This window comes from Helianthus annuus, chromosome 9 (assembly GCF_002127325.2).
Source record: "Helianthus annuus cultivar XRQ/B chromosome 9, HanXRQr2.0-SUNRISE, whole genome shotgun sequence".
NCBI lineage: Eukaryota > Viridiplantae > Streptophyta > Magnoliopsida > Asterales > Asteraceae > Helianthus > Helianthus annuus.
The window spans coordinates 124,367,456-124,391,738 of NC_035441.2; the positions used below are offsets into that span (position 1 = coordinate 124,367,456).

General features: G+C 35.9%; 4 protein-coding genes across 4 annotated transcripts; all 4 read right to left on the minus strand.

Annotated features, from left to right (window-relative positions):
- Positions 1-8,751: 8,751 nt before the first annotated feature.
- Positions 8,752-12,361, minus strand: LOC110878516 (NEP1-interacting protein 1). The gene is made up of 5 exons (XM_022126832.2): positions 11,961-12,361; positions 10,399-10,577; positions 10,246-10,329; positions 9,970-10,137; positions 8,752-9,065 (listed from the first exon to the last, which is right to left on the minus strand). The coding sequence occupies exons 1-5, from the start codon at positions 12,124-12,126 to the stop codon at positions 8,943-8,945; spliced, it is 720 nt and encodes a 239-aa protein (XP_021982524.1). The 5' UTR covers positions 12,127-12,361; the 3' UTR covers positions 8,752-8,942.
- Positions 12,362-14,378: 2,017 nt separating this feature from the next.
- Positions 14,379-15,785, minus strand: LOC118482086 (ABC transporter G family member 21-like). Its single transcript, XM_035977558.1, has 2 exons — positions 15,334-15,785; positions 14,379-14,714 (listed from the first exon to the last, which is right to left on the minus strand). Exons 1-2 carry the CDS (start codon positions 15,560-15,562, stop codon positions 14,650-14,652), a joined length of 294 nt encoding a protein of 97 aa, XP_035833451.1. The 5' UTR covers positions 15,563-15,785; the 3' UTR covers positions 14,379-14,649.
- A 5,633-nt stretch (positions 15,786-21,418) lies between these two features.
- Positions 21,419-22,939, minus strand: LOC110878515. Its single transcript, XM_022126831.2, has 2 exons — positions 22,722-22,939; positions 21,419-22,633 (listed from the first exon to the last, which is right to left on the minus strand). The coding sequence occupies exons 1-2, from the start codon at positions 22,912-22,914 to the stop codon at positions 21,468-21,470; spliced, it is 1,359 nt and encodes a 452-aa protein (XP_021982523.2). The 5' UTR covers positions 22,915-22,939; the 3' UTR covers positions 21,419-21,467.
- On the minus strand, positions 21,468-23,801 carry LOC118481773. The gene is made up of 3 exons (XM_035977022.1): positions 23,228-23,801; positions 22,286-22,633; positions 21,468-22,078 (listed from the first exon to the last, which is right to left on the minus strand). The coding sequence occupies exons 1-3, from the start codon at positions 23,799-23,801 to the stop codon at positions 21,468-21,470; spliced, it is 1,533 nt and encodes a 510-aa protein (XP_035832915.1).
- Between the last annotated feature and the right edge of the window lie 482 nt (positions 23,802-24,283).

The window sequence follows — 24,283 nt, forward strand, 5'->3', positions numbered from 1 at the left end:
CAACAGTTACAACAACATCAATTTGCGAATTACTAGGATGCTCACAATCTTTTGGTGGATTGGGATCATCATATCTATCGAAATTTAATTGATCTGGAATCATTTCAGACTGATATTGTGAATTTTTTGAAGGACCGGGTTGTTCTTGTCTTGGAGTAAATGGTCTTAGTTCTCTGGGAGGTGTAAAAGCAAATGAAATACCAAGAGGATGTGGAGTTGAAAACCCCATGGAGGGTATCGGAGAACATGTTGGTGTTAAAACTCAAGTAGTAGAAAACACTACTGAGTCAGTAACACTCGTAACACTAGTTGTTGCTGAACATGACACCAATAGTATTGTACTTGTTGTAGCAAAAGATGTGAATGGAATTCTGGTTCTGAAAATAGGCATCTGGATTGAAAGTAGATTATGATTCAAGACTTGTATATGTTATAGTGACCGGCATGGTTGTAGAAATAATGATTGTGGCTATTGCAGTCTAAGCTCTAACTGGATCATGCATAGAAGAATCTTGTGTTGTTGACGTGGCTCCTAAATATTGTGTAGCCTTTTTCCTCGGCCTAACTTCCTAATGACTTGAATCGTCATCATCATCGTCTTCGTCGTCGTTATCAGTACCACTCAAAGCCCATTTTTTATCACTTTCCATGTCTTTATCAGGCAACTTAAACTAAGAGCCAGATTGGGAAGAGGAACCCGTTTTCTCTCTGTCTCTTCAACTTCTCTTCCATAACAACACCAACACTCTTTCCTGCCTTAAATTTTCTTCTCAATTCTTTTAACTTATCATTATCATCATCATTTCCAGCACCATCATTTACATCATGTGCACCTTCATCTTCTGCATCGTGCATATCTACATCTTCATTTCCACCATCATTTTTTCTGGTGGATAAATTGTTTGACACATCATGAAAAAAAATGTGTAGTTTGAGCTTTTTCATTCTAAGGTTGTTGGTATACCTAAGCATTTGCCTCAATATTAACTTAAACTTCAAATTCCAGTTGCATCTAAGCTTCCACAACCGTTTCTTTAAATGTTTACATTTGCTAGTTGTTTAACATTTGAAGCAGGTTGTTCTTCTTTATTATTACCACCAATTCCTGCAATTATTTGCAACCAAGCTAGATCATTTTCTGCAACATAATCTTCAGCAATGATGTGACTGACCAAATCGGTATATCTTGGTATCTGTGTTGTTGGGGTTGTCTTTAGATAACCTTTGTATTGTGCAAAGATACATTTATGCATTATCTCTAAAATCACCACTACAATCAATTCAATCCTCAAATCCTGTATCAAATAATGTAAACACATCATAATAAAACCTTGGATACAATGCTAATTTGTTTTGTTTTGCAGAAACTCTCAACTGTGTCACAATCTCGTCAAAGATATACTTGGAAAACTTACATTGCACATTCTAAGTCAAAGCTATCATTCCCTACTGCAATGTTGTTGCTAAACCATTTTTGCCTCATTTTCTTAGTGACATACACACGATAAAAACATGCATAAAGTACCTCTACTCGTCTATCAACCTCCCTTTTTCTCATTTGATTATCATTTAACCACCCATTGTATCCCATACGTTGAAAAGCACGTATTATGAGTATGGAATTGAACTTTGTCTCACCACTATCTTTTTCTCCAAACTATATAGCACCCCTGATAGTCTGATCCTCTGGCTTTAGGCAAGGTAGTATCAAGAATTGATATCAAGTTATATCTCGGGAAAAGTGGTATCGCCGCTATACTTGTAAACAAACACAACAAACATCAAATGTCAAAATTTTCAAAATTTGTCCAAGTGCCTAATTGTGCCAATCAAAGAGCTGGCGTAGTTAGCACCTAACCGCAGTTGCATGACCTGGTGTAGTTGAAACAACTGCACAGTCATATCAATAGCGCCTTGTTCATAATCCAAAACGTTAATTTTTGAATTTAAGTCCAAAATACGGAATTGATGAAAACCCAACGTTCAGATAACACCGATATTATCAAATGCCCTAAGTATTATCAATTTCATCCATGAATTCATCCTAGAGTTTCAAACTTTTTAATGTTAAGGTTCAGTTTCAAGATCCCAGTGAATCAGACCATAACAATCAAAATGATGGTGACAATGACTCACCGATGCTAATACAATCAACAAGAACTAAATATTTCAACAAACAAGAATTATCAAACTCAAATTATGAAAAACTCGAACAACTTCACCAAAGGTTCTTAACTACACTTTGAGGATAAATTCGCTTGGTTATGGTTAAAAGTCAAAGACCCTGCCTTTTATAACCAATAATTGTGCCACCCCTTAACTACACTTAAACCTATAATTGCGCCAATTTGACAAGTTCGCTTACACTTGTGCAATTTTCAAGAATTTTCTGTTTTCAATTTCGGAATATTGTCGATTTTCAAAGTTTTAACCCGAGTATCTTTAAAAATTTTAGTCTACACATGGAAGTGGAAAAATAAAATCCTTTTGATTTTTCAAATTTTATATTAAAATGCGCAAAAATCTTTTTGTAATTTTTAGTTTTTTCGAACTTAAAGAAAATGTAGAAAAAATAAAATTTGTAAAAATCACTTAATTATTTGGTAAAATCATCCATAAGAAGATCATTATTATATATATCAATTATCATCGTAGGTTTGTGCCAGGGAAGTATTTTGGTTTTCAAATGTGGCCACATAAGTTCCTAGCTTTCTTTCACCTCCAACAATTTCTCTGCAACTCTCTCCCTCTACTTTCCGCTCTCCCTCTCTACAACCAAGGTAAAAAAATCCTGTAAAATCACCCAAATAGTTACACCGTGTAACTCGAAGAATGCGTTTAAGGAGAGAGAGAAAGTCGATGGTTTCATCAAGCTTTAGGAAGGTAGGGTTCCATAATAGTGGTCACAAAACACCAGGCGACGACGAGTTACAAAGAAGCGGCGATGGTGACAGTGTTGCTTCGAGTATGCTGAATGGTGGTTATGGTTAAAGAGGTGGTGGACGGAAACAAATTCCGGCGAAGGCCTGGTAAGTTTCTTTTTGGTTAGATCGGCAGTTATGAACTCGGATTGGGTCGTTTTTGTTGATTTTTCATTAAATCGAAACCATTACTCTGTTCCGGCTTGCTTGAAGTTCTTCTCCAATCTGTAGGCTACTCAGCATTAAGGTATCAATTTCGACCGTCACATATTTTATCTATTTGTACAACTTTTCAGTCGAGATTGCCCTAATTTCTAATGTAGATTCTGACATTCTGTACATAAATGTAGACATTATAAAAGAATAAGCAACCTGCATTTTTAGGAACTAAATTTACAGAAGAATTGCAAGAGTGATTGAGTTTGAGTTTCAGTGTTCGACAATAAGCATTTTAACATAAGAAACTATAATTGAATAATGTCTTCTGAGATTGAAAGCTGAATGTACAAACAAGTATTTGAAGATGGAACATGTCTTCCTTTAGTACTTCTTTCTATCTAACAATTGCTTCAATGACTTTATTTGATTTTTTAATTGATTAAACAGACTTTTATATACATCAAAACTCACCATAATAAAGACTTTGTTGCTTAAAAAGGAACGCGGCATATGCAATACCGTCAAACCTTGAAAAAGATGAAATATCCGTTGAAAAAGCGATATCAAGAACCAGGGATAAACATACTGGGTTACTTTTAGGATGTCTTATATGACGATTGTTGAAGACAAGACTTTGTTTGTAGTGAAGAAGTTGAAAGACTTGAGTGAAAGGGAACATTAATTCGAGCAGCAAACAAAGATTGTTGAGAGTATTAAACACGATAATTTGATTGAATTGGGAGCTCATTGCTACAAAAGTGAAATATGACTATTCCATTAAAAGGAATATTGCTGCTATGCTAGATGGTATGTCCTTGATCTTTGTAGATAAATATGCATAGCATATTGTTTTTTCTTGATAATCGATTGTATTGCAAGTTGTATTTGGTGATGGGTTACATTGCGCTCGCAGCTGCCATTTTTGTACCCATTTATATATTTTTTTTGTTAACGGGTCAGATTTTAGTGAGATCGTAAGACAACAGTTGGCATTTTCTTTATGGCATTTTGCACCAACTCCACCAAATTAAACATGTAGCATAGGTCCGCAATGAAACCTCACATACAGGTAACAAACCGCCGCGAAGCGTGTCGTCATTTACTAGTTTTAATTATTCATCAAGTTAGACCACAAACGATACCTTTATCTTTTAAAAAGTGGTTTTCATACCTTTATCTTTAAAAAAAATGGTTTTGATAGATTAAAACGATTATCTGTATTGTTTATCCACGTCATTTTCCAAACTGTGTTTCGTGATATAATTATGGTATATTACAAAAAACTGACTTACGCGTGTTCCCTATCGCATTGACACACTCCCGTATCGAGGTATGCACCAAAAGTATATCTTACAGGTGAATATACTACTTATATATATATATATATATATATATATATATAGAAAAAGTATATCGTACATTCCCCAAGATGAGTGCTCTCCTATTCCAACTTCCCCAGAGCCTCCGGTAGCACAGCCGAGACCCGGCTTAACGTACTTCACGTACAACAACGTGCGTGATTTGTTCTATAACATGCGTGATTAATGTTTTCAATATGCGTGATTATTGTGTTTCAACATGCTAGCTTTTGGATTTTTGAGTTATAACATGCGTGATTTTAAAATGAACGTGCGTAATTACCTGTCGTACGTAATGTACGTTAAGCCGTAATGTACGTTAACCTTCCTATATATATATATATATATATATTAGGGATCGGTTCAAATGAAAACCACCCCCGGTTGCGAGAAACGTAAGAACCAATATTAACCAATCAAAAGTGGAAACCTCATAAAACATGTGAGTGTATTGAGGGATATATTTGTAATTTAACCAAAACTGACATATATGCAATTTTGAGGGGTATATCAGATCTCTTTCTCTCTCTCTCATATCACAAAAATCAGATCTCTTTCTCTCTTGCTCACTTTAACAGAACCCTAGGTGGTGGTGGTGGGTAGAGGTGGGTGATGGTGTGGTGAAACTATGACGGGGTGGTGGTTTTGTGACTGGTAGTAGTGGTGTGGGGCAGAGGTGGGTCTTGGTGTTGGTGGTGTGGTGACGGCGGCGGCGGTGGGGGTTGGTGGTGACTTTCACCGATGGTGGTGTTGGGGTTGGTGACTCTCACCCTATCTTTCTCTGACCTTCTATAATGCAACTCACTTTATGAGTTCGGCGACCTGAGGTGACTTTCGCCGATGTCCAGTGACCTGAGGTGACTTTTTGTTTCATCACGGTGGTGCCGATGAATACAAATATGTCGTCGTTCCATCTTTGCATTCCAAACGGCAGCATCTTCGGGTTTAAACTTTGATTGTTGATTGTTTTGCGACGATGACCGATTGCATGTGGTTAGTTCTAAATTTTTGTCATCGGTTTTTTTTCTTGGTAGTGACAGTTGAAAACATTTTTCCGACAATTGATGAGGATGGTGTGGCAAGGATGGTGAAGGGTAGGTTTTGACCTGCAACCCATTTGCAGCCATGATTTTTGGAAACTTTTGAGCCAAACCTTGTTTTTTCAAGATCCACGATGGTTTTGATTTTTGTTCTTGGTTTTTATATTCGGTCAATGGTTATAAGTATTAACGTATCTGAGACATCTATGAGTCTTGATTTTGGTTGAGTTTGTTTGTTAAGATTCTGAAATTTCGTAAACCCGAAATCGGGTCGGGTCGGGTCGGGTTGGAGTTGATTCTGATGTTTTGTTGATGATTCTGATGTTGTTTGGATCTTGGGTTAATTCACTACTAGATTTGATTTCAAACTTTTATAACCGGGGCGTAAATTTTTACAACTGGGGTGTAAAAATAGTTTATAACCAGTGTGTAAAAAGAGTTTATAACCGGAGCGTAATAAAAGTTTAAATTTTTTTTTAACATGGGCGTAACATAATTTTTTTTACAACTGGGGCGTAAAAAAATTTCAACCAGGGATGTGGTTAAAAAAAATTACAACCGGGGGTGTAAAATTTATGTTTGGTGTAAATTTTACAATTGGGGTATAAAAATAGTTTATAACCGGGGCGCAAACTTTTACAATCGGGGTGTAAAAAACGTTTATAACCGGGGCGTAAAAAAATTTTAAAACCAGGGTGTAAAAAAGTTTAGAATTTTTTAACATGGTCGTAACGTAATTTTTTTTACAACCGGAGCGTAAAAAGTTTTTCAACCGGAGGGTGGGGGTAATTTGTGGATATGTTGTTGGATATTTTTAATAAAAAAATATGTTGTTGGATATTTAATAAAATAAAAAAAAAATCTATTTTTAGATAAGCAAATAAGACAAAAAAGTAAAAAATGAGAGAGAATGTAAAATAATAAATGATCAAAGTACCCGACAATAAAATATTAATAAGGAAATAAGACAAAAAGAGTTTAACATGTGTTTTGTATCCCTTTAATCTCAATCATCAAACACAAAAGATTAATGGTGGAAAAGTGATTACTACGGTTCTCGCAACTGTGGGTGGTTTTCATTTTAACCCATCCTGACATTTTTTTTAGAATTTTTTAATGAACATTTTTTCAAAAAAAAAAAAAAACTTGTACTGCACATGTGCATTATATGCTTAAAATTAGTTTTTGAGTTTAATTTAGCTTTTAGGGTTATGTTTTTTGAAGGTTTAGCATTAGGATTAGGTTTTTGGGTGTAGAGTGAGGGGGTTTAGGTTTTTGGGGAGTGCGGGTGGGGGGGGGGGATGTGGTGGGGTGGGGGGTGTTAGGTTTTTTGGAGGTGGGGGTTAGGCTTTTGGTGGTAGGGTGGATTTAGGTTTTTTTTTTTTTTTTTTTTTTTTGGGGGGGGGGGGGTGGGGATGGGGGTGTCGGTGGGGGGTGGGTTAAGTGTTTTAGTCTTTTTCGTATTATTGCACATGTGCAGTACAACTTTTTTTTTTGAAATTTTTTTATATATTAAATATATCGAATTTTAATAAAAAAAATTAAAAAAAGATTTGGTATGTTTTTAGGCTTTTTTAGTTCGTTTTTTGGTTTTCTCATTTAAACAAGTTTTTTCATGACTCATCCCCTTATATATATATATATGGTGTGGGGTTCAAATGAGAAGAATTTTTTTGTAAGAATAAAAAAGAACAAACTTCAACCAATAATAATGCTTCATTTTACTTCATTTAATTTTTGTATTTAATATGGGTGTAAGGGTATATTGGTAAAATTAGATAGATCATTAATTCTTAGTCTTCCTTTTTAATAGCTCACTAAATTAAATTTGTAACTTATTTAAAAAAATATATATATTTTCAAAGAAGAAAAAAATTAATTTAAAGTGTAGGATAAATTATGAGGTGTGTAGGATGAATTACGAGTTGTGTAGGATAAATTTCAGTATGTGTAGGATAAATTTCAAAAATGTGTATGATAAATTTTGATGTGTCTAGGCAAAAATTTTAGTGTGTAGGATGATACTCTTTATGACTAATTAATTAGTCAAAAATAATAATAAATGAGATGAGAGAAAAACTATTTAATGTTTTACAATTGTACCCTTTATTCTTTTTCTTCTCAATTTAATTTTCTTCTCAAATGAACCTCCCTATATATATATATATATATCATTGGGCGAATGGGCGAAACTTAAAAAACTAAGATTTAGGGCCACCACACAGAAATGTACCATAAATGGTAGCTTTTATGTATAAATTTCATATCTTTCGATATTTGATCCATCAAGATTGGAACATATATACCATTTGGTAATTGGTAATATAGTCCGACAGAAAAGTAATATGTTCAAGGTTACGCGACGATGCGTTTTTAGCAAGATAGTATAGAAGTTGTAGGTTAGTACCACCATATAGACAAAAGAACAATTATAATGCCCCATTTAACAAGTAGTTGAAAGACCTCTATCTCAAAAACTTAGCAATCTCTCAAACGAAATTACAGTACTAAGACCATATTTGCGTGAGATGTTGATCCATGTTATACGTAGTTCTTTATCTTTATATCATTTAGCACTCTTTCATTTTACGTCAAGAGCATACCGATACATCATATGATGATGCTATCACCGTTTAATATTGCGATACACTGTGATAGCTTGACTACTGATGTGCTATCATTTCTTGTTTTGCTCAACTTGATTTCATTTATTAAAATTTTTGAAAGCAGAATATTTTTTGATATTTTTCAATTTTAAAAGATCCTACAACTAAGTAAAATCTTTTTTTCTTTTTCTCAATTTTACAAAATTATCAAAAATAAAATCTTTTTGATATTCTGGTTTATCAAAAACATTTTACAAATAGATGAAAATAAAACTTTCATGTAGACTTTGTTTAAAAAACATTTTACTCCGGGTTACGCATTCCGATCTGTTGCACTATGTTTTCAAATCTTGTGCAATTGAATGTTTTTGTGAAAATATCAGTCAGCTGTCAAGTTATCCAAGGATCGACTTTAACTAGTTCGCTCGCTCAAGTTTTGTTTTTTTTTTTTTTTGGACAAGGTTACAAACCAACGCGAGTAAATAAGTCTTCCAGTGGTTCCATCAGGCCATGAAAGCATCAAGACGCGTGCAGTTGAGAGTGTTGGAGGTGCTCTTAATGTGATCCTACAACATGATAGAGGTCCTAGCGCATGGTATTCTATTGGAAATGGTGAGCTACATTTGGTCCCTTACGATTGGAACCAAAAGACAATACACATACCCCATAAAAACAACGAGCAAAGAGCATGTACTATTTGTACAAATGAGTAAGTTATCCCCTCGATGGTACATACACAAAACAGAACATGCTAAAATGCAGGGTTTAATTCTAGAAATAAATAAACCGTAAGGTCCTGTTGTGAAAATTAAAAAAACTTCAATTTGGGGACTGACAGAAACTAACAAAAAGACAAATTTACAGATCCCTTCTACATAATGGGCATGACCCATGTCTCACTAGCCATTTATCAATGCATGGTAGGTGGAACATGTGATGACATTGTGGCAAACTTCTCACAGTTTCTCCAACTTGAAAATCCTGAATCAATATCAAAATTAAATCAGTATTTTTATGCATCTTGTCACCAAAAGATGAATTTCAAAGCATTGATTGAGTATAAATTCAGTGCCGTCTTCGAAAATCACAAAAAAATTAGCCCTGTGCGAGATAAAAATTTTGAGCCATATTCATTAATCCATTATGTTTGTTAATTTATTTATTTATTTATTTGGGCCAAGTCATTAATCAATTACACACTAAAACAGTTGGGCTTTTGAATTTGATTAGCAAAAAACAGTTGGGCTTCTAAACATTTTGGCTTCTAAATAGTTAGGCTAGTTAGGCTTTAACGTTTTTGGTTCATAAATCCAAACATATTTTTTTAAAAAAAAAAAAAAACATACAAATTATTCTATCTCAAGTTTGAATATTAAAATAATTATGTACGTTTTATAATTATTATTATTATTATTATTATTATTATTATTATTATTATTATTATAATTATTTATTGTTTAGCTTTATCATTATTTTTTTTATTGTAATCTCATATGGTTTTTTAGTTATTTTATACAGAAAATATTACTTACTAATACAGTTTTTTCAGTTCTTTTGAATTCTTTTAAAACAGCTAACATGTTGCAATTTTCGTGCCACAAACACTATCGGATGCAAGAGTTCGACTAATAAGCTCAACTACCAATCAAGTTGGCACGATTTTAAGTGATTATATATAAACAAGCATGTTTCATGCAAGAACGGTCTATATCTAGAAGCTTAATAAAGCATTAATTTAGTGCAAAAATATCACGAGTCACCTACTCCAACAAGAAACATTCGAATTGGTTGAGAAAACTGTTGGACAATTGATCAAATGTCTCTAAAATACCCTTTATAAAATGTCACAAAAGAATTTTGTTAGCTGAGATGGTATAGTTAATACCTGAAGACAAACAGAACAGGAGATTCTCTCCCCAGAATCATCCACATTGTTGCTGCTAGTAATTGTAATTTTGGGTATTTTTTTAACCGAATATTCGGGCAAGCCTTTAGAACCGCCAACGTCAAATATGCTCTGGAGCTCATCAAAGCGGGTGTCAACAGCTCCCATCTATATCAAAGGCGAAACGGGTCATGAACAAAGCAAAGAAATCACACTTTCTTAAAAAAAAAAAAAGGTAAAATTATAATCATGTTTATTAGATTTTAGGAAGTTTACTTGACTTTGAACTGCACTTAACATTGCTGGGCCAAAACGTTCGCGAACAAGCCTACCGTTTAACAAGCTTACAATGACATCAATCTGTGATACATGTAGCAAAAGTGTATTAGAACTCATCAGTCATATTTTACTCATTTTTTTGATGCTCACCAAGTATAGAAGACAACCGATCCCAGATTCATCTGACTTCCACAAAACAAGTGAAGATTCGAAAACTTCTATCGAAAACACAGCCCCTGAAATTGCTCCAACTGCCGCCCCCCTAACAAACCCACTCTCTGTCTCTTGACCAATTAAGGCCCCTGTCATTGCTCCTAATAAAATCCCAACTGCAAGATAGCATATTATATCATATCAGATTACAATCAGAAGATGACAAAACCCCTTCTTTCATTGGGGAAATCGATATAGCCGTCTTCGTATTTCGACACGTTTTTCAACTAAATAAAGATTCCAAAAGAATTCAAAAGAACCGAAAAATTGTATCGGTGGATAATAATTTGTGTCTTAAATAACAAAAAACCAAAGTTTAAAATGAAAAACTAATGGTAATGATAAAACATCAATAACTATGCTAATATTAGAATTAGAGACAGAGAAACAGCTAAAAAACAAACTTAAAAATAAATAAATAAATAATAATAATAATAAACAACTCGGCTAACAGATTCTAAGCGTTTATGATCATGGTTTTCCTCACAAAATCCCAACTGATCATATCATATCAGATTACAACCAGAAGATGACAAAACTCCATCTTTCAGTGGGGAATCCGATACAGCCGTCTTCGTATTTCGACACTTTTTTCTACATACTCACAAAATAAAGATTCCGAAAGAATTCAAAACAAATGAAAACTTGTATTGGTGGATAATATTTTGCGTGTTCTAAATAATTGAAACCAGAGATTAGAATGAAAAACTAACGATAATGATAAAACGTTTGTAACTATGTTAATTCAAATTAGAGACCGAACAAGAATTAACAAAAAAAAAAAAACTTATAAAAAATAATAAATCAAATAATAATAACTACAATAGATAAGACTAGAAGGTATGGGGGCCGGCCCCAGGTCCAGCCCTCCACAGCCGTCCCGGCTCCCCCACCCCCCTGCTCCGCCGCCGCCCTAGGGGCGTCTTCTTCGTCCGCCAGTGGCCGCCCAAGCCGGGCCTCACTCCCTCACACACACCTATACATACATACATACATACACACATACATATATATAAAGGGGCTCATCCCACCCCTTAGGTCCATCCCCTTTAGACCCATTTTCACACCCGCTTATGTGGCGGTCTACATGATGGTCCATCCCCCTTGGGGATGACCCAAACCATACCTTCCAGCCTAATAAACTTGGCTAGAAGACTCCAAAGTGGGTGTGTTCAGGGTTTTCCTCTAAATTCAGTCAAACTAAGTCACAAGAATTGGTTAATTTAGCACAACACCATGAAGATGAATCATGAAATCAAATTTTCAAGTTACATTAAACATAAACAAGTACATTTTTTTTCATTCCAATCAACAGGGCAAATTATGATAATAGCAGGTAGACAGGCAACAAACAATACTCTATAATCATATCAATTAGGTATAAGAAAAAAAGGACACCCAAAAAACCGAAAATTGATGTTGCAGAACACAACAAAAAGCTAAAAACATCGAAAACAAACATCAATCAATCATCACGAAACTAAGATGAAAACACATACCTAAGGCAAAGAAAAAGGTGAAAATTGCAGAAAAAACATTCCCAATAATGACAGCAACAGCAGGGGTGAACAAATCTTTGAGTTTTGGAACAAAATTTCTGAGCGAAAGAGATGAAATGTGTGAAAATAAAGGTGCAGAATAAGATGGGTATGAGTAGAACGCCATGATCGAATGAATTGGTTGTAGGGTTTCTTGAAATTGTGTTTAATATTAATAGGAAATTATTATGATGATTATGGAAGGAGAAAGAATACTTAGTCGCTAAGAGATGAAAGAAATCGTGAAGAAACAACCATCAACAAGCATTTATAGCTTCGCGACTTTCATGTTGATCACCAACCACGAGAAAATTTAGTACTGTAATCTCGGACATTTATATTCTGTTCGGAGAGAGCGGATGTTTCTTTGTCTTGTCTTCTTCACCTTAAATTCTTTACATATTTATTTATTTACTTGGGGGACAATTTTTATTTCGGTACCAGTAATATTTTAGACGGTTTTGTTTTTTTTAAAGGTAAATTTAGATCACTAATTGAGTAATTGACCATTGAAAATATCATCGTGTCATCAGAATTACTCGATCATATCCATCTCCATTAGACAATAATGTCTATACACCAATTCAAGAGAAAACACAATAAATTTAGAAAAAACCCCATGTAAAAATCGACCCCAGGACATAATATCATAGATGTCATAGTCCATAAGCCTTATCTCACCCACAAGATGTCACTAGGCTAAAATATCATAGACAGAAGACGGTTTTGTAACTGTGAAATTATTCACTCTTTCACTATTTTGGTTATTATCATTTATACAATGTGTACAAGTGAATTATACGATTCTTATAATTCTCAACTAATATTATTGTTAATTATAAAATAAACTGCCTTGTGGATAAATTTACAGGCCAGCTATTAAAACATTTTATAAAATGATAATTTTCCTATAAAACATACGAATTTAATTCTTATGGTCATTAATTTACAAGGCCAGCTATTAAAACATTTTATAAAATGATAAATTTACTATAAAACTTACGTATTTAATTCTTATGGTCATTAAAGAAAATATTATTCATTTTACTCTTTTTTATTATTTTAGTTGTGTATATATATTACTTACGAATTTAATTCTTATGGTCGTAAGAGAAAATAGTATTCATTTTATTTACTCTTTTTTATTTAGCTGTGTATATATTTATTGTATGTAAATATTTACTTTTGAGATATTATATTATTTGTGTAGTTAATTTATTAATAAATGTATAAATAAACTATCTTTGTCAAGCACGAAATGATTTACCTGTGTTGAAGTTGATCTTTACTGTGGGCGATTGATACTATGGTTGATAATGTATTGATTGTTTAAAGTGCACCAAAACAATGGTTGGACATATTGAAGAAGAAAAAAACAAAAATACTTATTGATTTAAATTTTTTGTATAAGAAAAAGAATTTCTTATATAAAATTTTTGTTTATCCATTTAACTAATATGTTATAGTGGCTATAAATTGGTTATTAAGTAAATTTAATTTACTAACGTTTCCCGAAACGTAAATGCCATATTTATAATGAGATATGTTTATAGTGACTATTATTTTATTTTCATTGTAAGAATATTTAGCATCCCATATAACACGATAGAACCATTCAAACCAACATTTGCTACTTAATATTTGAATAAATAATTTGGAATTTTGGTCAAAAGTACTAGGAGAAATTATGCCTTCTTGATTCTACACGTTTTGTTTTATTTATTTGATTACATCTCTTTAGTTGGTTATAATATTCATTATAAATACTAGTGGGAAACCCGCGCATTGCCGCGGAATCGATAATACAAGACATGAAGCAACTGTCACGTTTCTAGTGATTACATCGTATATTCCAAAGCTCTCTTAATCTGTTGGTTTTGTGCTTCTTTACTCAACTTCGCCATAAGCTTCTTGTTTTGATTCCACTCTCTCGGCCGCTTGAATCTAGGCTGCACAGCATAGTTTTGTAAATGGATGGGAATATCAACATCTATCCACCTTATAATTTGTTGCTCATAATACATATAATACCGGTGGTTAACTTCTCTTGACCAATTCCTCTTTTCCAAACCATAAGAGCACCTGTCAATTTTCAAACCTCCAAGAAATGAAGCAACACAATGTCAAACTAATAACACGAAATGAAATATGTCGAAACTGGTAAAAGCCACCGCATTAACACACCTACTAATTAAGCCCTGAAAGCATGCACACCAAGACTCACACTTGTGCCAGCCAATCCCGCCCATACGGTACACATTTCAACAGATGTCATTGCTTAGCAGGGTATTAGTTGAGTCCCATGAGTTTTCCGGTACAAGGTTACCAAAATAAAAGAAGAAAACTAAGATTTCCTCTTGTGATGGCCTTTAACAGGAAGCAATAAAAGAACTCATGTTACATTAACAACACTTTAGCTTTTTAAGGGGTTGCATCCCTTGTGAAAGACCAATCCTCTCTCTTACACAATTTCGACACTTTTCTCCATCTTGTAGCGGCAATAGTACACACAGAAACAGTTGAAAGGCATTCAACGTTAGGGCTCTCAGATAGAATGGTGATGGCGGTTATTTTGTTAAAACAACAACACTATTTGAAAGTATAGGATCTACATGATTCATAAACTTTGGTTTGGTTTTGTTCCTACACTTCACACTACAATAAGGTTGCCACTCCAGAAGCCCATCCTTTTTTCGGTAGGGCTAGTCACGATGCCTATAGAGAGAGATCGTATATTCATTTAACTATAATAATCAAATGTCTTAACTACACACGAAACCGAAAAAACCATCAAAACGAAACAAAAAAATCAAAACCGAACCGAAACCGAATAAACGACCAAACAGAAACAAAAAAGACGAACCGAAACACAAAAAAAACTGAAAAGATCGAAACTGATCCGAAATGAAATATAAATACTGACAAAATTGAAAGCAATCTGAAACGGAACCAAAAAATGGATCAAAACGAAATAAAAAATCAAAACCGACCAAAACGAGACCAAAAATACCGAACTGAAACGAAACAAAAAACTGAAAAGATGAAAACCGATCTGAAACGAAAGAAAAACTGATTAAAATGAAACTAAAAATCAAAACTCAACGGAAACGAAACCGAATGAACCGACCAAACGGAAACAAAAAACCGAAACCGAAACGAAACAAAAAAAACTGAAAATATTGAAACCGATTCGAAACGAAACCGAAAAACTGACCAAACCGAAACAAAAAGCAGCGAATAAATTTCCAACTTGTATTATTAAAAACTAATCAGATGACCTGAAAACTTTTTTGCATTGTATTTCTACAGTTTATTGCTTGATTTATTTACGTACCATTTGCAAGATCAAGCAGAAAATCAGCAGGGTTCATCAAATGAAACCCTGGCACATACCCAATGGATGCAAGATACTCCATAACCTGACCGGAACAACCATAGTAAATTGGGCTGCCATCAGACAATACCACAACCTTATCAAACATCCAATACAGCCTACTTGATGGCTGATGGATCGTGGTGACCACACTCCTCCCTCCTCTAGCCAACCCATTCAACGTGGCCATTAACCGAAGAGCCGTGGTAGAGTCTAGCCCTGAAGTCGGCTCATCCAACCCCACCCAAAACACCACGCATAAGTGGCCCTCCCACGATGCTGTCACGACATCTTGTTAACCCAAGTTCAAGTATGATGAGCTCAGCTTGTTCTACTTTCTCTTCATGGGTTGGGTTAAACTCTTGGGCAGCCTCAACATTGCAGCATAGGTTAAAGTTTCTAAAACCGTTAGGTGTGGCCAGTGGCGGACCCAAGAATTTTTCCTTGGGGGTGCGAAACATTTTTAAAAATTTTAGGCCCGTAGGTATATAAGTAAAAAAATCGGTTCGTAACGGGTTGGGTCGGGTCGGGTCATGTAAAATAAACGAACATCAAACTAAATTTATATAATCATCAAAAACATGTCAAACCTTGTTACAAACAAAATTAAAACGTCGACGCCCTACGGGTTTTCATTTTTTAAAATCTATCCAAAATATCATCTAAAACTAATTTCTTAAGCAATTCTTTCTTTATATAACATAAGTTCATCGCTCCATAACATAATGTTTCAATTTTAACTTTCAACTATTGAAGCCCTAGAAATCATAACATAAGTTGTAATCACCCTAAAAATATATAAACAACATAATCAAAATAACAAAGAAACTTACCCGTGTTCGGATTCCGGTTAGATTTGGTGTCAAACGACGGTGGTATGGTGGCTGATTACGATGGTTGCCGGCTGCTGGACTGTTGTCGCTGGGTGATGTTGTTCGTTGGCAGTGCAGGGACGCAAGAGAGAGAGAGAGAGAGAGAGAGGGAGAGAATTTCTAAAGGTTTTGGGCTTTAATTATTTTATTATAGTTTGAAGTATTGTTGGGTTTGGCTAATGGGCTAAGACTTAGTGGGCTAGCTAGTTAGTAATTATAAGTGGGTAAAGGTATGGGTATTTGGGTTTAAAATAAAAATTGATAACACTTTTTACCTAAGGGGTGCGGACGAAAAATTTCAAAGTTGCGGTCGAAAAATTCCAAGGGGTGCGGACGAAAAATTCCTTGGGGTGCGGACGGGATTTTCGACGGAATTTAGCACTAATTTTTTTTTTCCCCGGGGGTGCGCCCGCCCACCTTGGGTTGACTTTAGGTCCGCCCTTGGGTGTGGCTATACAATGCAAAACCCGTTGCGATCCGAAACGCGTCCCGTCTTTACTCTTTATTCAAACAAAAATGACATAGCTTGCCGTATAGACAAGCGTTCTCTAACTTTATCCGTCTGCAAAAAATTGACAAAACGGGTCAAACAAAAGGTACAGCTAGTGCTAGATATTGCAGCTATTCAAGTAAAACTAAACATGCCTCCTCTAATATAATACCATATTAAGCATAAAAATATAACACTGGTGATATATGTGGTGCATAAACTATGCCATGTAAAAAAACGCAACTTTGTGAGCTGACTCACTTGTGAACCTAGGCGATTATTTTTTTTAGAATTCATTATCAGTCATAGTCTTTGGCACATTACCAATAAATAGCTAGTATTATAGACTCATAGAGTGAACACTTCACGGTCCTACTTTGCAAAGAACATTATACAATTAAGTATCAAATCCAGTGAGCTATAATACTAAATTCTAATACATTCATATAGCACACTAACAACTAATTTGCCAAAAACCTAACTCATACGTCTATCTTTAATCTTCAAGTAGATGCATGAAACCAAGTACTAATAAACCACTGAATTATATTTGCAGTAACCATTTTTATATTATATTTTACAACAACAGCATTTAAATAAGGCTCCGCCTATCCGGACACCCACTGCGCCTAAATCCACACTTTTGCAAACCTAGACGCCTCGTATAGACCTATACGAGGCGTCCATGCACTGAATTCGATGGGTGTACAGAGGGTGTCAGGCACGTTGTTTAAGGAACCCTATACGCAGGGTATGGGGCTATACGAGGCGTCTCTGTTTGGTATTTTTTTTTGGCTGAAATGAGGGGTGTTTTGGTGGGTTTTGGGTTGGTTTTTTGGATGGTTTTTGAAGATGTGTTTTTTTGATGAAATTTTTTTAGGTTTTAAAAAAAGTTTTTTTTTTTCTTTTTTACACTATAAAAAGTTGTTGTTTTTTAAAAATTAACTATTTGCCTTTAAAAATCGTTTTTTTTTTTATTTTTAAAAAAGTTTTGTTTTTTTTTTTGTTTTTTACACTATAAAAAGTTTAAAAATTTTTTTTGTTTCAGCGTCGATTAAATCAACTATTTTAAAAATCGGCTCTTTAAATATATTATATTGTTTTTAACATTTTACTTTTTTAAATATTATTCTTTCGATTAAAATTTTATTTCTTTCAAATATTGTTTCCGTATTATATTCAGGGGTTATATTGTTTCCGTATTATCTAAATTTAAGAGAACAATCATTGAGTAACCGAATAACTGAAAACAAACATAAATATGACATATATAAGATAACTGTTTACATCCATAACAAAAATATAGAAGATAAGTTTGTACATCCACAATAACAATAAAAACAACAACAGGTCTATGCATCCAAATCCGAATCTGAATCCTGATGCTGCTGCTGCGGCTGGTGCTGCTGCTGCGGCTGCTGCTGCTGATGTGGTGCTCGAACCGGTGGAAGCGGTATCGGGGGTAATCCCTCTCTCTCTCGTCTATCCTGCTCCGCCCGTACCAACCAACCTACCAAATCGTCGAGCCTGTCAAGCCTGGCTAGTACATCCGGATGTAGTGCAGCTCCTGGGGCACCACCTCGAATAGCGTGACGTGGAAACTGAGGTGCCCCGGCAGGTGGCGGTGGCTGTGGCCCCGCTGCACCGTCTAGATCCTCCGGAGGGTCCTCCACGGGCACTATATCAGCAGGATCTGCAGGAGGATGAACGTCCTCGAAATGCTCTGGTAGGTCCTCCTCTCTCCATACGCCCCCCTCGCGGTTTTTAAACCGCGGGCCAACCGGGAACCTCTTGATAACCCTCATCCCCCATAGCGACGGCATACCCATCCGCGTCGGCATGATGGCCGGCGTCCGTAGATGTGGGTCCTGATGTGGTACGAGGCCAAATGAACGGGCAATGACGGTCACGTACGCCCCGCCATACAAAAATCCGCGCTCCTGCCGGTGATGGCCGGAGGCGAAGTACTGGGCTAGACCGTGTGCTAGCGCGCACGGCCTCCTATACAACAAACAATATAGGAAAAAAAGATCTGTGGTCGTACACCACTCACGGCTGTAGCCGCGCGCTGATATAGAAGTGGCGAGCAAATGGTGCAGATACCTGCAGATAGTGTTAGCGAAATACAAAAACAGAGATTAATAAACAGTGCATATAATCACAATAATTGCAATAATAAACGTACATACCTGTATAGTGGGTCGCTAACAAACGACACCCTCCCCTTCGACTTGTCATGCTCCCAATGATCCGCCCCCGCAATCACCTGCCAAAACCCAACAAGAGTGGGTTTTTCAACCACCACTAGCCCCGCTGTGTAGATCTCAGTCTCGATCTCCTCCTGCATGTATAAACCAGAGCGCACCGCAAACTCTGCTAGCGTCATCGAACGCTGAACGCCAGCAAGCCTGAAAGAAACCTCAGGCGGAGGGGGAGCACCTGGGTACGGAATCATAAATAAAACAATATAATAATAAATAATAAATAATAAATAATAATAATAATATTAATAACAATAACAATAATTAATAATAATAATAATAATAATAATAATAATAATAATAATAATAATATAAAGAAATAAATAAATAAATAAATAAATAAATAAATAATATTAATAAATAAATAAATAAATATCAATAACATTCACCTGGGTACGGAATCGGCACTGGCTCCCCAGGAGGGTGAAATGTGAATGACGAAATGAACTCGACCAGCAGCTCCCTGTAGGTCGGCGTGTGCGCCAAATCAAAAAGACGATGCCACGGGGAATCGATAGGTATAAACCGACGCACTCTCGGCGTCTCAGCAATCTCCTCCATCGCATCCCAGTCGATCGATGCATGCGATCCAACGTGCATCCTCCTAAGCTTCTGGCAATGACGGGCGGCGTCAGTGCCGTCGGGAAACTCTAGATAGGGATGCCCCTGCAACGTATCCACAGGCGGTCGCTGTCTCCGTCGTGGACCCTGCTGAACCGGCTCTATGTGAATGTCATCGCCCGGCATCAGATCGTCCTCCATAATAAATACTGTATACGTATACAATAATAATAATATTAATAAATAATAAATAATAAATAATAAATAATAAATAATAATATTAATAACAATAACAATAATTAATAATAATAAATAATAAATAATAAATAATAATATTAATAACAATAACAATAATTAATAATAATAAATAATAAATAATAAATAATAATATTAATAACAATAACAATAATTAATAATAATAATAATATAAATAAATAAATAATAAATAATAAATAATAATATTAATAACAATAACAATAATTAATAATAATAATAATATAAATAAATAAATAAATAAATAAATAATAATAATATTAATAATAATGTTTTTAATAATAATAATTAATAAATAATAATAATAATAATATTTAATAATATAATTAATAAATAATAATAATATTTAATAATAATAAATAAATAATAATAATAATATAATTAATAAAAAAAATAAAAAAAAAAACAGACCCTCGTATAGCCCTCGTATAGGGCTATACTCAGCGTCCTGTTCCACAAGTTCTTCATCATCATCAACATCAAACCCCCAAAACCCAACCAAATTCAACTTTTAGGGCAAACCTACGGTCTAAAGGCATAAACGAGACAAAAATACTTAACTACGGGATGAAATACGTACCGGTGATGCTTCGATTCTTCAAAAATACGGTTGAAATACGTACGAGGCGTATAGATCCGAATGCACCGTATATGTGTGTGTTTTTGTTTGTGTGTGTGATCTGTGTCGTCTAGGCCCCCCCCCTGTGTTATACGAAGCCTAGACGCCTCGTATAGAGCTATACGAGGCGTCTATGCTTTTTGCTAAATGACATTTTTGCCCCTGTTTTACCCTTAGTATAGCCTTTTATCAGGGGCAAAATGGTAATTAACCATTCCAAAAAGATATTTCTGGAATGGTTAATTACCATTTTGCCCCTGAAAAAAGGCTATACTAAGGGGTAAACAGGGGCATAATGGTAATTTAATAATACATTTTATTAATTAAAAAAAGAAATGGCAAAAAGTAACCGCCTCAACTGTACTCCTCGTATAGGTCTGTACGAGTCGTACAATTTTGAAATTACCTTTTAGCCCCTGCTAAGTGGCTATACTGGGGGCATATCAGGGGTAAAATAGTAATTAACTAAAATGATTTTCAAAATTCAAATTCAAAATTCAAATTTAAACCGCTCAAAGAGACGCCCCGTACAGGTCTGTACGAAGCGTCTACTTTCAAAAAATTCAAATTTTGAATTTCAGAAATTCAAAAATTGAATTTTCAAAATCCCGCTCAAAGAGACGCCCCGTACAGGTCTGTACGAGGCGTCTGGTTGGTGTAAAATTACCTTTGAGCCCCTGGAATAAGCCTCTATTGGGGGCCTATCAGGGGCTAAATGGTCTTTTGTGCAATATTATACGAGGAGTCTAGTTCTATACGAAGCGTATAGTTTTTTTTTTGTAGAAAAATTTAAAAAAATACTATTAATTCCAAAAAAATATTATTCATTACAAAAAAAATACTATTAATTACAAAGTTACACTATTAATTCCAAAAAAAATACTATTAATTACAAAAAAAATACTAATAATTATAAAAAAATACTAATAATTACAAAAAAATTCTATTAATTACAAAAAAATACTAATAATTACAAAAAAATTCTATTAATTCCAAAAAAATACTATTAATTACAAAAATCATTCTTCCGTGTAACTATCTATGTAATTAAGACTGGGGTTTGATCTTGGTCGAGGATTCATTATCGATGTATACCATTCTAGACGTGGCAAGTACATATCTTCCCATTGTTCTGTGTGGGGTCTTCGGTGGGTCAACCATAGCCCGTGTGCTGGTGGCATAGGATAATCCCCTTCCAGCTTAACATGTATGAAGTGGTTCTCGTTAACATGTGTAAGCGTTATGAATAATGGTTGTTGATTAGCCGGAGGACTTAGTATTGGGAAGTAAGTGGAACTCGCACCCATGGTTGTCGTTAACAGGTGCACCCCGATACCGTACGTTTGTGCAATAAGAAGTCCTGCAAAGGGGAAGTCCATCCAGTGATTCTCCCCACAACCGGCCACTGAATCCCAAATTAGGCCCTGACGATGCGTGTAAAAATAACCTGCAGCCCATGCTTCAAATATTGGGAACCAGATCGATTCGTTCTGATCCATTTCTTGGACAAGGTCCCTTCTAATACGCCCCCATGAACTCTGATCCATCCCTAAGCCCACAGCCACAGACCGAAACCCACAATGACCGTCCGGCATCACATCTCGTATGCACGAGACGTACGGATGGAACACTGGCGGAATGTCAGACTTAAACCGTTCGATGATTCCCACGTACTCGTCCCCAATGATTAAAGGAAAACCGTGATCATCTCGTGTCTCTTTCTTCTTAGAACTCTTTGAACGGCTTAGGGTCGCTTTGGGTTTTTGGGACCTTATAACCGACTGTTGTGAGGCTTGAGACGGAACGTACGAGCTGTGGCGAGGTTTATCGTACTTACTTTGTCGTGAACCTTCAAAGCACGTGTTTGCATCACCGAAGGAGCTTCTCCTCAATTCTTCATCTATACGAGAGGCCTCGTCCAACCTTTCTTGTACCTGCTTTGTTGTTGGTCGGCCACGAGTATTTTGTTGGACAACCGGTGGTTTCTTGGTAGATTTCGTTGGAGTCAACACCGCTTTAATCTTTGAAAGCAGGCTTTTTTGCTGAGCTGGAGGGTGCGACTGTAATTGTTGTCTAACAACATCTAGCTCTTCGACCACGTCAAGGGAGTCGTCTATCAATTTACAACTTTGGAAGTTAAGTTTCCGCCAGAAGACGTCTATGTCTTCGAGTTGAATCGGACGCTCTGCACGGTTAAAAACAATATTGTTTAGGTAAAATGAAGGAAAGGAAATATATCACACAAGTGTTGTACGACGTTCAATAATTATTACCTTCACGCATGTACTTTTCTATCCTACAAGCACAGGGCAACCCACAGCTGTGCCACATTTGGCAACCACATGATGAATTAAAGCGCTCCAAGACATCTAGCCTCCTAATTGCCTCTCCATGCAACAAGTCAAGGGCTTTGTGGGATACTTTTCCAAGTAGGTGTTGAAACATCGGGTGTTTGTGGTGTTTCATTGTTTTTTCGATGCTTTCTCGAAAAGTCTTCCTTATTTCACCGAACTGTGTCTCAACTATATCCCGGACACAACCAACTATACGGTCCAGCGAGCTCCTATCTTCGACGTATCTCTTTAAGTTGGCATGTTGGCTCTCAACTCTGTTTGTAGTACGATTACCAAAGTTGCGCCTCTTATCAGTCCACGCAAAGACAAACATCTCCTTATAGTCTTTTAGCCAGTTATCGTACACGTATTTGAAGACTCCTAAAAAGTAAAAATAATTTAATAAAATTTGCATAGGTGAGTCGTATGTTATTAGAAAAACTTACTAGAACGTTTGCACTCCACAAGTCGCTTTCGCATGTTGCGCAAGTGGTAGTCGTAGATGGGTATGGATGGAGACTCAATCAATGAACCCCAGAATGACAAAAATTTCTTCCAGTCGTCGTCTGTGAAGGCACCCTTGCAGTGCTTCATAACATTCTGTTGTATGTGCCACCTGCAAAGAAGCCTGGAGGCGTCTGGAAATACTTTAGCACACGCGCCCATAAGGGCTAGGTCTCTATCCGTTAAAATCACACGTGGCTCCATACATTCATCCAACATTGCCTTAACCCTCTCAAGCACCCACACAAAGTTATCACCCCGTTCTTTACTAACAATGGCATGCGCGATAATAAACGATTTGTTGGTAGGCGTCATACCAACAATCTGGATAAAGGGCATATTGTATATGTTTGTCTTGTACGTTGCATCGATCATCATGACGTGGGGGAATGCACGCCACAAGACTCTCGAGTCCCGATGAAGAAAGAAGATCTCTGTTACGATCTCTGTTCCGGGTTCTTCCCGGATCTCGTAAATAAAGTCGTTCTTCATCAGCACATTTTCTAGTGACTGCATGGGAGTCAATCCTTGTCTTTGTTCGGCTCTAATCTTCGCTACAACGTTTTGAACGTCTTTCTGAACATGAAACCTGTCGGGGTCCTGCTTCCTTATCGTTTGAAATATTTTGCGCGGCTCCATGTTTTGAGCTGTCAGCTGCTCGATCAGTTTCATTTCGCTTGGAGTAAACCTTCGCACAAACGCGTGGGCCGACAGGTCCTCACAAAGTTCGTGGTTATGTTCAATTGTTCCGTCTTTTATCTCCCAGGTTTCATACGGGTGGTTTCGGACAGCCAGCAGGTAAAACGGGCAACCGGTTTTTTTGCTTCCAGCTTTTCTAAGTGTTGCTGTACTCTGGTGCTCACCACCACGATCACATTCAAGCCATACCCTCCCGGTTCTTCCCCCGATTTTCTTTGATCGACGGGTGACAATAACGAAACCATCCGCATTTGCTATTTCTTGTATCCGTTTCTTTAGTTCATCTAAGGAGTTGAAAA

Coding starts and splice junctions, on each gene's coding strand:
- LOC110878516 (XM_022126832.2), bottom strand. CDS start 12,126: ATGGCGTTCTACTCATACCCATCTTATTCTGCACCTTTATTTTCACAC. Junction 10,578..11,960: donor CACCTTTTTCTTTGCCTTAG/GTATGTGTTTTC, acceptor GCTATCTTGCAG/TTGGGATTTTATTAGGAGCA. Junction 10,138..10,245: donor TAAGTGCAGTTCAAAGTCAA/GTAAACTTCCTA, acceptor CCTTTGATATAG/ATGGGAGCTGTTGACACCCG.
- LOC110878515 (XM_022126831.2), bottom strand. CDS start 22,914: ATGAAACACCACAAACACCCGATGTTTCAACACCTACTTGGAAAAGTA. Junction 22,634..22,721: donor AGAAAAGTACATGCGTGAAG/GTAATAATTATT, acceptor TTAACCGTGCAG/AGCGTCCGATTCAACTCGAA.
- LOC118482086 (XM_035977558.1), bottom strand. CDS start 15,562: ATGGCCACGTTGAATGGGTTGGCTAGAGGAGGGAGGAGTGTGGTCACC. Junction 14,715..15,333: donor TCTGCTTGATCTTGCAAATG/GTACGTAAATAA, acceptor CTCTCTCTATAG/GCATCGTGACTAGCCCTACC.
- LOC118481773 (XM_035977022.1), bottom strand. CDS start 23,801: ATGCAGTCACTAGAAAATGTGCTGATGAAGAACGACTTTATTTACGAG. Junction 22,634..23,227: donor TGTGGAGTGCAAACGTTCTA/GTAAGTTTTTCT, acceptor TTAACCGTGCAG/AGCGTCCGATTCAACTCGAA. Junction 22,079..22,285: donor CTTTGAAGGTTCACGACAAA/GTAAGTACGATA, acceptor ACATTCCGCCAG/TGTTCCATCCGTACGTCTCG.